Here is an 18,646-nt window from a genome sequence, read left to right on the forward strand (position 1 = left end):
TACCGGAAAAGGAAGATGAGATTTTTATCCTTTGAATAGTTGAATGTTTCAATATGGCAGAAGAATCAGGACACCATTCAATCTTATGAGGTGAAATTCAGTCCCCCATTATCATTCTTACTATTCATCAGTAAACGATGTGTTAACTCCACATAACTGATGTGATGGGTGACAAGTAGTAAAATAGGAAAACCAGAGCTCGCCTTAACCCGATGCTATTAGTTCAGAAAGAGATAAATTATAACACGAGGTGAACCATATTCATCTAATAACCGTAACAAAGTGGGTAAAATACTAAAAAACAATATTATGTTATCAATGTTAGACAATAGGATCTCCAGAGGCAAAACAAAAAGCCTAAATTGACCTTCAAGTTATTTCTCTTTGCGCTGTACAATAATCTACATCAATACTTATAAGTTGATAGCTTCGTTGAGAAAAAACACTTCCCTACAGTCGGAAATGGTATCAGTTCTAGATAAGCTTTGATTTTTGCTTTCTAGACAGTGAAATAGCGCGAAAATTCTTTTAAGGACACTTATCGGATACATGCGTAAGGACTACAACGAAGAAATCACAACGATACAGACATAAAAGCACAACTCGATACGGCTATCAGTGGAACAGAATGGACTTACACAGGTGTGTGGAGCACTCTCTTATCATATCCACACTCTAGGACATATTTTCGCGAGCAATCTGTGTGGGAGAACGTTCTACGACAGAGTCCTGCTTTAGTCTGGGCGCCTGGGCAGTATCACAGCCCTCACACAAATCAAATGAGATTTGTGAGGCGCATATTTATCTGGTGCTTTTTGTACCAATATTTGTGTTTAAATAAATAAACTACGAGAGTTCTATTTCCCATACCACGAATAATCTACCTTGAGGACTACTGCGTTACTTCTCAGCTGACATCTGACTGTATTCGATGTGATCTACTTCTTAACTCATTATCATACTCGCTAATACGTGAGTTCCCTGCTAAGAATAAAGCGAATAGATAATCCAGCGGTGAAGGGCATTTTTCTCTCAAGTCACACAATCTATTGTTTTTGAAAGTCATGTGCATATAAGTTTCGAATATTGATTAACCACTGGTTTAATTTATCCAAATTTACTGACCGGAACATTTAATATATATAATTTATCATTATTATTCTAGATGTCGTATGACTAGTGATTAACAAATATGTCTCGCTCTACAGTTCTATTATTTCCTCGCGTCAATGAAGCAGTTTTGTAGGGGCTTAGATTCGAGGTTATTCCTTAGGCTACGTTTATCAATCACCCTAACAACCGTTATTAGGTAAATCTCAACGGAGGATGAATTCAGAAGGTAACACGACTACAGTTGATTATTGGGTAGCGCTGGTAACAAATTTACAAACACACCATGCGAGATTAGACAGAAAAGTTAATGCTCGCGAGCGAATGCAGGGTCAAATGGAATCGGATCGATACAATTAGTGAGACTGAAGCACATATATATAGGAAAACAAATGATTCATCGAGTAATGTTTGTCCAACTAACATTTAAGCTAGAGATAGGTGCATAGGCCGTCACATGTGACCAAGCATTCATGACAGTAATAATAATAATGCAAATAAATAAATTGTTGCTGCTTGAATAACACTGTCAAATAAGTTAATCGGAGTGCTTAACAAAATTAACCGTAAACAAACTTAATTGTGGGAGAGGTGTTATAGTCCTATCCCATTACGACAATTAGCAGGTGGAAGTGCTGCTTAGTCAAAGAAAATAGCCACATCAACAGCAGATCCAGTATTTGTGTAAAGTAAATCCCCCTGCATTGGTTCTCAGTCAAGAAATGTTAGAGAGATATTGTTAGTGTCAATAAACATTCTCATTCTTTCTAAAACTATCAGGATAATAAAAAATATCTTGTGACGGTTTTAGAGAAGGCTACGGCAGAAGAAGATAGAGATATAACGTGTGTTGAAACCCTATACTATAAGGCAAAATGATTACTTCAAAAACATGAACAGCAATCAAAAGGTTAGACGCAAAATTACGTCCTATCAATTTATTTTGTTTCATAGGTGAATGCTACTCTACTTTTTTAAGGTCGAAAAATTGAGTCTATTTACAGTACTACCCTTTATCATAGCACTTGCCGTTTTACAACTTGAATATATGTAACGACACGAGATTCTAATCATAAATTCGGATAGCCTGATTGTTCCTTTTACGATTGTCACTGAAACCACAAGTGCGATACAATCTGTGGTATCTTCAAACATATTGTAGTGATCTGCACAACCTAATCCGAGCCAGTCAGTCACAACGTAGAACTTCGTACGTACGTACATCAGTTCGAGTTGCCATACCACATTAGCACAGAGATGAAGTTGTCGATTCAAATCCCGTAGTGGTAGAGGTAGTAGGAGTATAAGCAGTAATCCGGAAGATTAAGGTTTGAAGATGTTATTCAAGTAGTATTATCCAGTGAAATAAACTTGGAAAGAGAAAAAAGATAGGGACATGAAGAATTCAGATTAGAATTTGGGAGAAGACAAAGAGTGGATGCACCTGCGCCATTGCAAACGATTAGCCATGTCATTCACGGTCTCTAACCATCGATTGCTATCATATCGCGGATCCCAGTCAGGTAGTCTATGATTACTAACACGGCTCAGTTTACTTGTTGGCGACTTCATGGATTGTGCCACGTTTTGATCTGGCTTCCCCTAGCTTTCTTCCAACTTAATCCGTGTAGATATGCATTTTCATTGGCAAAAGCTGTGGCGACTGTCATATACCAACTCTGACCTCTCGATTTTTGGTACATGATTGGCTTTAAGCTTGGTTGATATTCTGATTTAAGAGACTGTCTTCATAGATAAATGAATGACACACCAATTGTACTAAGACTTGTACATAGCAACGTAGTAAGCAGGCAAACAAAGTCGAAATGTGCTGCAAACAAGAATATATATAAAAAGCTAAATCGAAAATTGTGCATGAACAATACTTTCTCCAAATGATACGGTCGCAATATGCAACGACAGATGGTATAATCAGTTGCTAAATACCTTAAACGGATCCCAATAATCCAGGAATAGTGCTCTGTCAAAAAGATAACCAATCAAATCGCCCTAAATGGTAAGCAGTAAAACCACTAATTATTGATCATATAATAAAAGCTAACATTATGACTCTATCCTTCAGGGATAGATCTGATCAACCAAGCTAAATAAGACTAGTTAGTAATGCAGTAATCCATTATGGCAGCCTCCGAAAATCAAAATGTTAAGTTTAAAAAGATGAAACAATAACCGTAGACCTCAATGATATCAGAAAGCTGATAGCTATTCAAGAATTATAGTCACGTAATCATAATAACCACAAACGAAACAAAAAAAATGAACACGTATCTGAATATAGAGAGCAACTGAGGAAACGATAAAGGGAGACAACAAGTCGGAGAACTTTTTACAAGCTTCATCGGATAACATAGTGAACCGGAAATGACTTCACCCACAAATCACCACTCTTTCTCCCTGTCAGACCTGGAAAGGATCACTAGCTCGTCCGTGACTTCAAGTTAAAACCACGTTTCCGTTAGAACGAGAAACAAATCTTTTTGGATTCCCATATTTCCCTGTTAATTCTCCTTACATTGCTGTGGAAGCATTGTTTGAGGAAATAGCGAGCAGATCATGGTTTAAGGCAAGTTGATCAGTTCTGTAGGACCTAGTCAATGGAAGCTTTTTCTCGATGTATCGACTTCAGCTAACGTGGTTGTGCTCTTGATGGAATGACATATACGAATAAAAAGATCACAAAACGCGAATTCCATGCCTATTTGATTGCAATATACCGGATATCCACAGTCCACATGAGCAGTGTTTGTAAATGGACGAACCCTACTGAAAAACTAAGGAAGGACAGACTCAGCTACATAAACTGTATGTTGTTTAAAAACGAAACAATGAAGTTTTAGGGAATTAACGACAACATTGAAGTTAGAAAAGCTTAGGCGACAAGAATATTTCAATTAGTATAAGAAGTTTAGTACATTTTTGCAAATTTCCAGCCAAAAATATATGAAGAAGTGGAGGTGCTTTCGTTACGATAATATCTATGAGTATCGTCCTTGTTTTGACGAAGTATTTTGGTCGAAGGCAAAACTTAATCATCAGAAAACTATCTGAAGTTACATGTTAGCAACACTCTCATTCGTCACACAAGATTCCTTGAGATAGTAAACACTAGAACATTACCTCAAGTTCTAAATGCCTTCAATTACGATTGAGGTCCAAATTTTGTTTGATGCTCGGATGAGAACTATGATCTCGATGTCATATGTCTGTGACACGTTGGGAGACATTATACCTTATATTTAAAGCATTGGCGTAGGATCAAGCTCCCGTTACAATTGAACAAGCTTACAATTTATAATTACAGGGTGTTACGTCCCTATGACCAATAGTCGTACTTTGTAGAAGTAACGACATCACATTTCGCTTTACACACGTTTTCAACCGGTAGAAAATTTCATCCGAATTTTCAGTTGATCAGATATATTAGGGAGGTTAGGAAAGCGCTAATCAGAAAATTTAGCTAACAAGAAGCTTATAAAGTTCTGAGTTTGGGGATATTGATACCAATAAGGTGACCATAGGGTTTATTATAAAAATTGTTATTCAGGAATTTACAAGAAAAAAGTTGAGTCTTGCTTCACTTCAATAGTCTTCGAAAATACTCATTATCCTTACTACCAGTAACAGTGGATGATTCAGAGTCGGTATTTTCAGTATCCATCGGAATTTCTGACACTGGATCTTGAATTTCACGTGTTCGATGAACTGCACGCGGCAAAAATTCTAACTGTGTTCGTGATTTCCGTCTGCAAGGAATAAATGAAATGTACAAACAATATGAGAAGATAAATAGAAAATACATATTCAATGTATTAGGAACTCTGTAGTCGAAATGGCAATCGTGAAATAAAGGTTGTCACACATGAGGTTGTAGAGCTGTTTGTTAGATGGTGCCAGTAATAGTGCCACGATTTGAAACAAACCAAAATTTCGAAATCATTACTAATTTTCCGATGTGGAAGATTTTATCACAATAAAACTTGAGTTAATATCAGCCCCATAGATTTGATATATTGGACATATTTTTAAAATGCTGCATGCTCTTAGTAATAACATTGACTTAAATGAGAAGAATATATATATATATATATATATATATATATATATATATATATGGATAGATAGATATTAGGACTCATGCCTATGAAAATAAGTGTTCGAGAGAATTGATCAGTATGCTTCTTAGTGATTTCAGTAAAAGACAAAATTAGTCATTTGTTGATTTCCGACAGTTTAAACTCGGTACTTTGTCAGATTCAGTATCAATACTTGAAGTAAATTACGCTTTTTCATGAATTTGATAAGTTTGAAGCCAAAGCTTTTCTCGAGTACACTTATTGTCAGTAACTACGGGACAAATCATGAGGATATACACATAAATAAGTAACGGTAAGACAAGAAATTAATGAGTAAAAGAGTATAACTCAGTTGCTTTGTCGGAACTTTTCCGCTTGAAAAATAATGCCACAATCCAATAAACGCTATCACACGGATAAGTAATAGAACGTACACACTAGTTCCGACGGAATGAGAGCTACTTAAACCAATATTTTGGGGGGTTTTGAACACTTTTTTGTCTTCTGTTGATGTAATTGATTTGGAGCCCTGCGGACCACTTTCACCACGTACAGGTGGTTCACTAATAGATACTGACAATATTTTATTTCTGAATTCTAAGCCATTTGTGGCAACCAATGCTTTACTGGCATCATCTGCATTTGTGAATTCAATGTAGGCATGACCTTTTGGGACACCATTACGATATGTTGCCAGACGAACACTCACAATATTTCCATACTATAAAAGCAAAAGACATTAAAAAAAGTCAGTTAGACATGAAGAACTTTAAGTGAAGAGAAATCATATTGGACGTGAGCGTAACCATTAACTTGGTATAGCGATCAGAGTTTACTTGTTGTTTAAAGTTCTACCAAACTAAAGAAGCTATATGGATAGTGGTAAACTAAAAGCAATAAGTGTGAATTCGTAGTGTTGACTGTACCGAGGTGTAAAGGGAATAGGATATTTCTAACAAATAACTGGGATCTCCGAAGAGTCAGTATCTCCCTAGATTACAAATGTTTTTCTTATCCCCATTACAAACTCTCCTCTAACTCCTCCACGATTTGTCTGATTTGATAACACTAGTTAAGACGTTAGAATACGGTATCATCGACATACGCTGCGCACCTTAACCCTCATGTAGGTGGTTATGAATCAACCAATAATTCGCTGTTAGAATAAAAACATTATAGATGCGAGTTGGCATTGTCTACTTTAGTTATTTTATGTAAGCATTACATTTCCTACTTTTCTCCACTGAATAGTGAAATATTTGTGTCTAAAATAAGATGAGCTAGGGCTTCACTCACCCCTCTTGTTTTGTAGTAAACGTTACGCACAGTTTTAAAGTGTTTTTCTTATTACACTACCGAACCGGGGTATGGAGATAAAATATTAATAGACTTACGAGTGGTCATTCTACTGAACTTATCATGTAAAGATCAAAAGAAGGCGATTCGCCCTTCTCATATTTAGAGGCTTCTCAGCAATTACTAATGGTCTTGAAGCTGTACGTATGGCAATGATTTTGAGACACCTATTCGGAAAGATGTATGTGTGAAGTCAGATAATATTTCGGTATAGCCCTGGTATGACATTCTATGTGTTAATTTTTACACATTGTTTACTAGATTCAGTATGATATTCTGTTTCATAACAATCCCAAGTGAAATTCAATTGCATGAATCCAGAGCAGTATTTGGCCAATCGATAAGCAAAAGCATGTCAATTCGGCAGTACTTCGGTTACATGGGCATTCATCAACTGGGTGTCTATTGACAGTCGCTCCGACTCTGGTCGATTGAATAGTACTATGGGGACTAACTTAACGTTTATATTTTTTTGCATAACATCAGTCATACATAAAAGTAGTAACCATGTGATACACCAGATCAGACTAGATTTAGTTAGAAGTAACACTATGGTGAGAATTAAAATACGAATATTTATTTATTTAAGATGGTCTATATATGATGCAATCATTATTGCGTAGTAATGACGAACCGAGTAACCATGAGCGGATCATATGATGTTTCAACGACGAACAGAGTACACGCCGCAAGCAAGGCTACATGATAGCTCTGCGAAGTGTGGATGGGGTATTGTGAGTAGGGAGATTTTCCACCTAACCATGACCATCGTTCAAATATAGCTATCTGAATCATTTTACTTATACATATATACTACTTATCTATAAATGTGAGCTTGAACTAACCTGTTTGAACAACATTTCCAAATCTTCGTTTTTTACAGTTTTATCTAAATTCCGCACAAACAACTTTTCCGGTTCTTTTTTGCCAACCGTATATTTAAATCCACATGATTTAAGTCTGCTTGGATCACATATCGATACAAACATTGGACGATCATAACAATTAGGTGGTTTTGGAGTTGCTGAATTATCCTCTTCTTTTTGCTTTTGTGTATCAGCGTCACATGACACACTTTCTGAGGTCGGACGTGTAATTCCTTGTCTATCCAGTGTAAGTGCAGTCTTTACAGACTCTTTGTTTTCGAATTCAACATAGGCGAATCCTTTCGACCGACCAGCGTAATCACGTACAAGACGAACAGATGTCACATTTCCACACTGCCATAAAAAAAGAGAGTTAAGTGCTTTTGGTGGTGGCATAACAAAATAGTTATGTATTTGAATGATTTAATTTTAGCAACTGCTCATCGTATAAGTAATGGTACAAGAAATAAACAATATTTCTATAGATCAATATAAAAGTATCTGAAAATATCGACAGATGACACGAGCATAAATCTCAACATGAAATATTATTAAGCTAAAGGTATATTAGGTGTCTATGATTGAATCTATTTCCAAGACGTACTTCCATATGACGTCACTACTCAAACGTTGAACACTGGAAAACATAAATAAACTCAGACAATGAATAACTCAACTTAGAAACGTAGACAAAAACTGAGATTCCAAGAATATAAGCAGATTGTAGATGAATATAGATGGTAAGATTGTAGAAAAATTTTCGAATGAAGGAGTTATGTAAAACGTATTTCACCATAAAATCCATAACAAACAAAAATACTTTTCTATCTGAAGAGCAATATTAGAAATCTCTTTAATAAAGCATTTTCTCTGCCATACCATCGAACAACAATTTCCTGTGTATTGAACGACAACACAAGTGAGGACAATCAAATGTATTTGAACACAAAATTACAGAATCTTTTAGTAAAATCTGAGAACCATACAGTAAATACTTCATTTACAAAATATCAGTCAATCGGCTCAGACTTCATTGTCTCTTAGTTTCCACACCAACCATTCTCTGTTCTCGTCTTCTTTTCTTCGATCTCCCTAACCTTCTACCTCCAGGTATTTCACTTTCGATTGATAATACATACCACTTATATCTATCGACATCAGTAGCACTCACTACACCAGTAAACTAATAGCAGACGTGAATTTTAGTTCACAGAGAATTTGATATGTTTAACTATTTCAACCAGTGAACATAGTGTTAAAAATACATTGGGAATCAAGAAATTATATTTGAAACCTTCTAATGACAATGTTCAGTAGTTTCGCGTAAAGTTTGATAATTAACAATAATAAAAAATGATTGAGTTCGGTTTTAAAGATGGAAACATTGTCCTTTTATTTCAATTGTTAAGAATGCTAATAATGATGAAAGTGAAATTGATTCATAAGTCAAATGGTAAGTTTGAAATTTTAAAAAGTGTTTCTCGTATACCACACATGTGAGGAGAAACTTGCGCTATATTGTTAACTAAAGTGACATGGTGTTGTAGTGAACAAAACACGACTGGGGACAATCGAATGTATTTAAGCAAACATTACAGACTATCTCAGTAAATTCTGATAACCATACAATGGACAGTTAATTTTTAAATTAACAACCAATAGTCTCAATCTTCACTGTTTCTTGTTTAACTCCATTGTTCGTGCATTTTCCTACCGATTGCGCTTCGTTTCAGTTCTTTCCTCATTGGTCTTCTGCCAAAATACATTCTATGTCTGACCAACACCATATACTACTTATATGGATATAAGTAGACCACACCACAGTGTCACTATAAAATAATTTTCGTATAATCGACAAATATGTATAGATCGGTTTTAAATACCTTTACATTTTTTAGTGAGTTGTTTACGGATAAAGGGTAATGATTACCAGGAATAGCGAGGTCACGAGTAGGGTAAAAATGAAACAATTACTGAGTGAAACAATGACCACCGAGATCCAATACTACTGGAAGGAGAAATATCAAGCCGACAAGTGTATACCGTTAAAACAAAACGGAATATAATGTATTATCCAACTCAAAATTCAATACTACCGGTTGACAAACAATTCAGAATATGGGTGCATACGAAATAACAAACATCTCTTAAAAGAAACCTACCTTTTCAAAAGTATGCTGAATTTGTTCCTCACTGACTGAATAATCAAGATTACTTACAAATACTGTAAACTCATTTTTCGATGGATCGTGTGGAACAAATGTCCCATGGGATGTAGGATTAGGTTTTGATACCTCAAGAAAAACAGGAAAATGAAATCAGATAAATTAGTGGATACACTATTTCAAGATGAAATCTTGTGAATAAAAATCCTTAAAAGACAACGTACTATCCATTAGAAATCTACAATACAGAAAGACTATTGCAAGGTGATCCTACCTTTGGAACTGTATGTGGCATTCTGGACAGTGAAAACAATCAGAGATGAGTATAGACAACGATAATTAGGGTTCTAATATCTAGTAAGAAGTCCATGAAAACTAAACACACAGTGTTCTTACTGGGTTCGCTGTACTTGAGCCGTAGTTACTAACTAGTAATTAATCGAGTGTGAGAAGATTCCTAGACTTTATTACAACATATTCAGACTTACAGTCTCAGTTTTACAAATTATGCAAGGAACTATGCTTTTTATTCCGGCGGTTACAACTTTTATAATTATAATTCTAGCTAACGAAGATATAAATTTTACATTTGGTAAGGTGTACGGTGTTGAACGACTGTAGTGATTCACTGATGGCTAAATTGATTTTTTTTAGTTTTCTCCGATTGCTCCATTAGTCTTGAAGAAAACAGTCGATAGTCGCCCATTCTAAACAACGATATTATTGCTAACTTTTTCACAGGACATACAGAAACTAATTAGTCTGAAAACACTCCAAATTATCTACCTATTACCAAGTGTATACAGGGTTTCGTATTAAAGTTGTCACACCAAGAGTACAAAAAATGATTACAACAAATGAACTTGAATTCCAAAACTAAAACTTCAGAAACACAATAACTGTGAAACTGATCTGAATTTTTCTATTCTAAAACTTCCTCGGTTTTAGCAAAAAAGAAAAAAATCGAAATACAGAGCAACCTATGTTGAATTACTACACGAGTACATTGATAATTACTATTAATCTTATGAAACAGAAACATGTCATAATTTACTTTATACAATTACGGAAATTATAGAATTTCCAAACAGAAACATGTTGGAAAATTGCAAAACACAAACCAGTAAACTAACTTTGGCTGATTTTACCGTGGCAGAATCATTTTGATGATCAGGTAGTTTTCGTTTTCTTGAACCAGGTACTTTGCTTTCGATTGATTTAACTGGTACCTACGAGAGGAAAAATAGAAAAAAATACTAATCATTCTGAATTACTGAATGTATATGAAGTAACAACATAATGTTGGTTAAGAAGCCTTGGTCAAGACATACAAAAACTTAACACTACCTGACATTTTGAACAATTTTAATGGACTATTCATCCAAAACCATTTAAATTTCATCACTATGTTGATAAAGTGATTGGTATTTGCAGTATTTATTCATTGGCTTCAAAATCTATGAAGAATTACTCAAAATTCTCTTTGTGAAGAAATAAATCCAAGGCACTTAACAACTCGTTAAGAAGCGCGAATCCCAATTCTTCGACAAATACTAGGTGAAAACCATAAAACATAGTGAATTTGACAAATTGAGAAATAAATTTTACGCCGCAGCTCCTCAAGGCACTAAGAACCACATGGACAAATTAGACGTCGTAGAAATAAACATGAATTCAAATACAAAGATAGATGACTCATTTAAAAACTATCTGAAATATTTTCACCTCCCTACTTATCCCTGGATTAAAGTGATAGGTAAATGAAGAAAATAATGCACATTCAAAACAAATAATTTGCTTGGAGTTAAGACAGTTAATCGGTTTTTTCTTTTAGGATTACTTACCTCAGCGTCTGACTTTACCGACTGAACATCTTTAACAGACTCCATTAAAGAAGCTCGACGTGCGTGTATTTTTGTAATAATATCTCTATATTGTTTAACAGGTACCCCAGTTTCACCAACTGCGCGTAAAACAACTTGAAATAATAATTCTGATTGGTCAAAATTAATTGAATTAATAGCCATAGCACATATTCGAAGTAAATTTTTCATATCACCCCAATTCCTACAAAGTTAATGGTACAATCAAGAAGGAAAAAGGTAAGCATACACTTTTTCATCAAAAAATGTTCACACAAGAGAGCGATCAGCACTAAAAAGGACTTGACATACATGGCATAGGTCACTATCAAGTGATCAATCAATTGTAAGTACATCTGCTCACAGGGGATCAGTCGCGTCACGTATAGCTCAGTGGTGCGGTGCTCCAGCCAGATTGGTTGGTAAAGTCTTTTCTGGTGAAACTCAGTGGCCCTTCTGGAACGGATTCCATGTTTTCATGGCTCACAAACCCACTGCGAAATGTGATCTTATGGGGAACTGCTGCCCTGAAAGTCTTGGCGTGTGGGTGTAGCACCAAGGAGGGTAAATAAAGGATTATTTGAGGTTTTTACTCACCCTGGACAGATACAGTGTATACTCATACTGGGTGACATACGGACTTTCATCCGTGTATCCTTTGGTATACATACAGGTATACTTACCGTGTGAGCAAATATGCATTGCATGCACACCGGTAACACACAGGTTATATTCCGTGCATCCTAAAGCATACATATAGGTATATTCATCCACTTCCGGGGGTAGATGTTCACTGCTCCCTTTGAAACGTATTTGCTACAACAGACTGTCTATAATACATTACATGCATATTATTGAACCCACGGCTACCGCCCCAGTACTTCATGACACATGCATAAGCATAACCACTTTTTCAGGGGAGGTTGTTGATCACATCTCTCTAGTATTTGCTACAGTATCTTTTTATTATGTCTTCGATTTTTTTAGACATAAGTCAAACACTGCTTCAGCTAACGTTACCATTGTACGACATCACACGCGTACCTTTTGCATATACCTACATGCACCAACTACGCAGGCCTGAGGACTTCTGCAATTCATACACATAAGCATACATATCAGGTTGCCTGATGAGGTTAAGTGAGCCTGGAGTCGGGACCCGAATAATCCAGGTTTTAGTAGATTGGTGGATCAGCACTATCTCCGTCGACCGCCTAAGTTGGCTAGCACGGTCACCCCTACTATCCAGCAGCGCCGCAAGGAGGCCTTACGTCAGATTGTTCTGCTCAGTGGTAACTTCTTGAATACTGAAGCTGAGTGACATGAGGTTTAATCTGCTGGGCAGCATTGGTTCCATCGAGATTTAAGGGATACCTTGCTGACAAGTGCCAAATAACACGAAACCCATGTCAACCAAGGCTTCTTATTGAGTACCTTCAGCCGTTACCCATCACTGGACAGTACTTAAAGTATAACCACTTTGTAATGGTAAGAGATATTCAACCACCTGTTCAAGGAGCCTATAAACCAACCGAAACTGATCGGATTCAGTCTCAAACATCAAAATATAAACACTATTTATAATTGCATACACATAATATTTCTTTGTATGTGTGAAGAATCTGAGATCCATATTCCCAAGTACAAAACATCTTCAGAATAACTTTTTATTGATGAGCAAAATGTACTGATCACGATAGTTTGTGTAGAAATAATTAAGGCCCTATCGGGTACTCTAATTTGATCAGTAACCAACAAACACAAAACATGGTTATTCATCTACAATAATATAGGAAAGTAGCTACACTATAAACATATTCAAATTTATCAAATTAATTCTTTCATATCGTTCTGAAGCTCATGATATTATTAACATTTGTAGCAACAAAATAATTTCCAAGACTGATTTTGTTCACTGAGTTACAGAAATCCTTTTTATGAGAGTAATTATATCTTTTCAAATGCTGTAAGTAACGCTGCACGTAGGGTGAAATTTCCTTGGTTTCGATAAAACATGAAACTCAATGACTTTCAAGGGGTTAGTAACCAAATGTCTTGTTCAGGTAAAGGTGTTGAATATCTCTCAAAACACAAATACAGTAGAAGATTTAATGAATATATCTTATCAGACAATGAATCGGGAATTCAAACGTCGCCATATCTACCGAGATTAAAGTGGTATTATTAGCTTGCATACCAAAAGGTTTGGAGCACAACCAATGGCTTGTTACTTGCCTGGTAAATAAAAAACAATAATCATCTGAAGAGAAAATTATTAAATTAATTTTCATAATGTAAATAACAACAGCATTCCATAAAACTAAACAACATGTAGAGAAAATGTCTAACTACTAACTGTTCAAATTGAATATAAGGTATCCAGTATTCAGCTCGACTCCCATGTCCAGGTAACTTTATTAAACTTGTCCACAGAGAACGAGCGCGTTCTTTATCTTCAACATACTTTGCCTGAAGAATGAAAAAACCAGTAAGTGCAACATGCTCAACATTTAGAGAACTGAAAACTTGAAAAGTGAAATTTTTAAGGCACATTCAGTACAATGTTCTTAATGAGTAATAGAAATTTTCAAATGTAATTCAATTTTTACGAGATACTAACAAACTCAACCGATTCAAGATAACTCACAACAACAGGTTCTAACCTGTACAGGATCTACACAAACAAGAAACTACGACAGAGGAAAACTGAAAAGGGATCACAGAAACATTAACTTCAACATGTCAGGAGGTGTCAGGCCGCAAGAAGCATCATCATAAGGAATGGTTCTATATTGAAACCCTTCACAAGACTCAAGAAAGGAAGAAGAAGATAGCATTTAACAACAGTCGAACACGAGCAGAGAAAGTCAAGGCACAAGCAGAGTACACAGAAGCAAACAAGCAAGTGAAGAAGAGCATTAAAGCCGACAAGCAGAAATATGTGGAAGAGCTGGCAACGACGGTAGAAAAAGCTGAAAGAGAAGGAAATATGAAACAACTATATGATACATCGAAGAAACTAGCAGGGAGGCATAGTAAACTAGCGAAACCAGTCAAGGACAAAGAAGGAAAGACAATCACGGAGATTGAAGAACAGAGGAAAAAATCAGGTGAATACATCGAGGAACTCTTGACTAGACCAGCTTCATTGAATCCACCCGAAATCGAAGCAGCACACACAAACCTTCCTATAGATGTCACTCCACCAACAAGAGAAGAAACCAGAATGGCTACCAGACAAATCAAGAATAAGAAAGCAACAGGACCTAACAATACACCAACTGAATCACTAAAGTCAGACATTGAAGTAAGAAGATTTGGGAAGAGGAACAAGTGCCGACGGACTGGAAAGAAGTACACCTCATCAATATACCAAAGAAAGGAGATCTGAGCAACTGTGAAAACTGTAGAGGCATAACACTACTGTCAGTACCAGGGAACGTTTTCAACGTGGTGTTGCTGAACCGGATGAAAGACCCAGTAGACACCCAACTTCGAGATCAACAGGTTAGACTCCATAAGGATCAGTCGTGCACAAACCGAATTGCGACACTACGGATCATCGTTGAACAAACAATTGAATGGAATCGTCACTATACGTCAACTTCTTTGACTATGAGAAAGCATTCGACGGTGTGGATAGGAGGACATCATGGAAACTTCTTCGATACTATAGTATACCTAAGAAGGTAGTCAGTATCATGCAGAATTCATACGACAGACTACAGTTCAAAGTAGTGCATGGAGGACAACTGACAGACGCATTCCTAGTGAGAACCGGGGTCAGACTAGGCTGCATACTCCCTTACTTTCACTTTCTTCTGGTGGTCGACTGGAATATGAAGACCTCGACATCTGAGTGGAAGCACGGAATACAATAGACAGGTTGGATGCTGCTAGACGATTTGACTTCTCAGATGATCTGGCACTTCTATCGCATACACACGAAAAAAATGCAGGTGCAGACAGTCAGTGTAGTGGCAGCCTCTGCATCAGTAGGCCTCAACAAACACAAGGGAAAAAGCAAGATCCTCAAATACAACACGGCGATCACTAACCCAATCACATTTGATATAGAAGCTCTGGATGATGTGAAGACTTTCACGTATGTGATCAATATCATCAATGAACAAGGAGAATCTGATGCAGACCAAAGGAGAGGATTGGCAAAGCAAGGACCGCATTTCTACGATTGAAGGACATATGGAACTCAAAACAATTGTCAACTAATTTCAGATTAAGAATCTTCAATACGAACGTGAAGACAGTCCTACTGTACGGAGCTGAAACGTAGAGAACTACTACAACCATCGTCAAAAAGGTACAAGTATTTATGAACAGTTGTCCACACAAAATAATCAGCATTCACTGGCCAGATACCATCAGCAATAGCATTTTATGGAAGAGAACAAAACAGCTTCCAGCCGAAGATGAAATTAGGAAAAGATGTTGGAAGTGGATCGGACATACATTAAGGAAATCACCAAACTGCATCACGAGGCAATCCCTAACTTGAAATCCGGAAGGAAAGCGGAAAAGAGGAAGGCTAAAGAACACATTACGCCGGGAAATAGAAGCAGATATGAAAACGATGAATAACAACTGGAAAGGATTGCCCGGGGCAGGTTTAGATGGAGAATGCTGGTGGGTGGCCTTTGCTCCTTCATGATGAGTAAGTAAGTAAACTTTTAACTATTTGGGGGTTTGATATGTGAATTAGAAGAGAGATGCTTGTTAGTAGATTTGTTTCTAAAAAAATCCGATAAAGTTTTCAGTTGTGATTTTATAATTATAATTATATTTATAAATGCTCTGGTACGGCCGAGAGTGGGGAGAGTCCGCCCTCCCTCTCGAAATGCTCTCACATGGCCACGCGTATATAGCCTGTCAGGGAAGTCCTACTCATTTCCTTCTCGTGGCGGGGGTGTTGTTCACGAAAGTGAGAGGACGAAAAGCGAATGTCCGACATTTTAACCGGGTTGGTAGACACGGAAAGTACACCTAGGGGAGTTTGAAAAAACTGATTCCAAACCAATGGTGCACATCGGCTCCAGGATCCTGATGGAACGAATGACGTATGAACCTACTGTTGGTCACCGGCTACCATGGGACTGCGTCTCCTTACGATGCCCCACTGCCTTGTGGATTAGACCTTTAGGTCAAAGGCTCCGGGTGTGGGCCCCTAAGAAAACCACCTGCTTCACTTTGGGCACCTGGGCAGTATCACAGCCCTCACATAAGTCAAATGAGATTTGTGTGGCGCATATATATTTGGTGCTTCCTTGTACCAATATTTATGTGTTTAAATAAATAAATAAAACCCATCTGAAAGTCACAATTTTCAACTCAACAGTATTGCTGCAAATTGAATTAATGGGTCAGATTTAGCAGTGCACGAAAGCATTGATGTTCTATAAAGCAGGAATCATAAGAATAATGGTTAATGACTCTCTAATTATCAAAAAAATAGAACAGCTACTGTGAGGATTGCTTAGAAATCAAAAGTTATTTGCACCCAACTACAATGGATAAATTCACGAGAGTGTATTCAGATACATAGTGGAAACGATAAGATACAATATTCTCCTGGGTTGTTTATGGTGTTAAATACACTCTGTTCACTCAATAATTAACCTGAATTTTTGTATGAGTACTTTTTAACTTGAATGTCTTATTTCTTGATTGATTATCATCCACAATTTTCACTTAAAACTAATGAATCCCCATTTATGTTTATGAATCTCTAACAATCTACTGTAGCTTGTATTTGTTACTGTATTTTCACTGGCTTCATATTCGATTATCTTAATTTCTTACGAATGACAGTTGGTATCATGAGATTTAAACACACTGATTTGATATGTTCTAGTATCCAACCATGATACTGAAGTGCAATCATCGATAGTTTTTATCATCTTCGAATACTTCAGGCATTTCAGACTTGATCGATGAAACTAATAGTGTACTAACTTTACATAATGAAAGAGTTTTAAACATCAGATTCTCGATGAATGTTCTAACCTAAACTCACATTTTACAACTCATTAAATGAGAAATGAATAATCATTAAGCTTATTAATAAAGTATTACTAAGATTTCGACTACTAAAACCTGAGATAAAAATATAAGGGAATTTTATCTGATTTGCTTTCTTCCCACAAAATTACGTAAAAATAACAAGTAAATAGTTCATTCAGAATGTAAAAGAAACTCACTTCAACAAATGCATAATAATTTAAAAGTGACCAATCAACATTTGATTGAGAGTGTAGTGCTATAAATGGAAAATATAACATTATTGAAGATACCTCAAGTACGTGAAACTGAAGATATAAATTAATCAGGAAATTATAACTAATGCAGTAATATTTACTATGCTCGATTCAAACGAAATTATTGAAATGAGTTTTGTTAAGAATTTCGCAGTTGAAGATAGCTTTATAATAGGATGACTTTAACGAGGCTTGGAGACCCTAAGCTCAACCTCTGGAGGAGTTAAGTGAGCGTACTGCTCAAAAGTCCCAACCTAATATAAAAAAGTAATCTGATGCTCTTTGGTTTTCAATGTCGCTTCAGTTTGAAGTCAGTTTGCGAAAAAAACTATAAGTACATAGAGAGATCATGTTTACAATATAATTGCTAAAGTCAAAAGACCTCATGCGGTGTGTGTGCATGTTACATTGAATGAAACTGAAAGGTGTTGAACACAGATCTCGTGATTGCTAGCATTAAATAATTAAATTTGCTTTAAAAAAATGGACACTGTTAATGTTTTACATTGGTCATCACAAAACTCAGTAACTAAATAGTAGTTAGTGCTTCTAACCAACGTCATCGTAATCTAGTTTCAGATGTTTTGTATGATAACGCTCCTATTCAGTTCTACATACTGATTCAATAGGTTAATAGTCAAGAATACAAACTAGTACTATCTTCCATCACTTTTTAACCAGCCTGTTTAACAGATAATCGATATATTAAGCTAATGTATTCGCAACTCTGATTTGAACATAGTGAACAAACTGCTTCTTTTCTTTTCTTCCTTGCCCCACACTAACTAGAGAAAGTGAAGTTCCGTTTCTGAATCAAAGCTTTGTAAGTGATGACTGTCACAATGACTAGAAGTAATAAGCTGGGTGATTATCATTAAACATAAGTCGCAGTAAAAATCCACTAGAAGTTTATAAAGTAAT

At 36.2% G+C, this 18,646-nt stretch overlaps 1 protein-coding gene across 1 annotated transcript in view; it reads right to left on the reverse strand.

The window, feature by feature from the left end:
* Positions 1–4,636: 4,636 nt before the first annotated feature.
* Positions 4,637–18,646, reverse strand: part of Smp_078240 (hypothetical protein) — a 36,002-nt gene continuing 21,992 nt past the window's right edge. The window contains exons 12-19 of the mRNA XM_018798119.1: positions 17,669–17,727; positions 13,810–13,922; positions 11,436–11,658; positions 10,725–10,820; positions 9,589–9,720; positions 7,406–7,780; positions 5,639–5,925; positions 4,637–4,874 (exon numbers count right to left, since the gene is read on the reverse strand). Coding sequence (XP_018653093.1) covers positions 4,706–4,874; positions 5,639–5,925; positions 7,406–7,780; positions 9,589–9,720; positions 10,725–10,820; positions 11,436–11,658; positions 13,810–13,922; positions 17,669–17,727 — 1,454 coding nt within the window. The 3' untranslated portion in view covers positions 4,637–4,705. The remainder of the gene's footprint in view (positions 4,875–5,638; positions 5,926–7,405; positions 7,781–9,588; positions 9,721–10,724; positions 10,821–11,435; positions 11,659–13,809; positions 13,923–17,668; positions 17,728–18,646) is intronic.

Source organism: Schistosoma mansoni, chromosome 6 (genome assembly GCF_000237925.1).
Source record: "Schistosoma mansoni strain Puerto Rico chromosome 6, complete genome".
In the NCBI taxonomy this organism is placed as follows: Eukaryota; Metazoa; Platyhelminthes; class Trematoda; order Strigeidida; family Schistosomatidae; genus Schistosoma; species Schistosoma mansoni.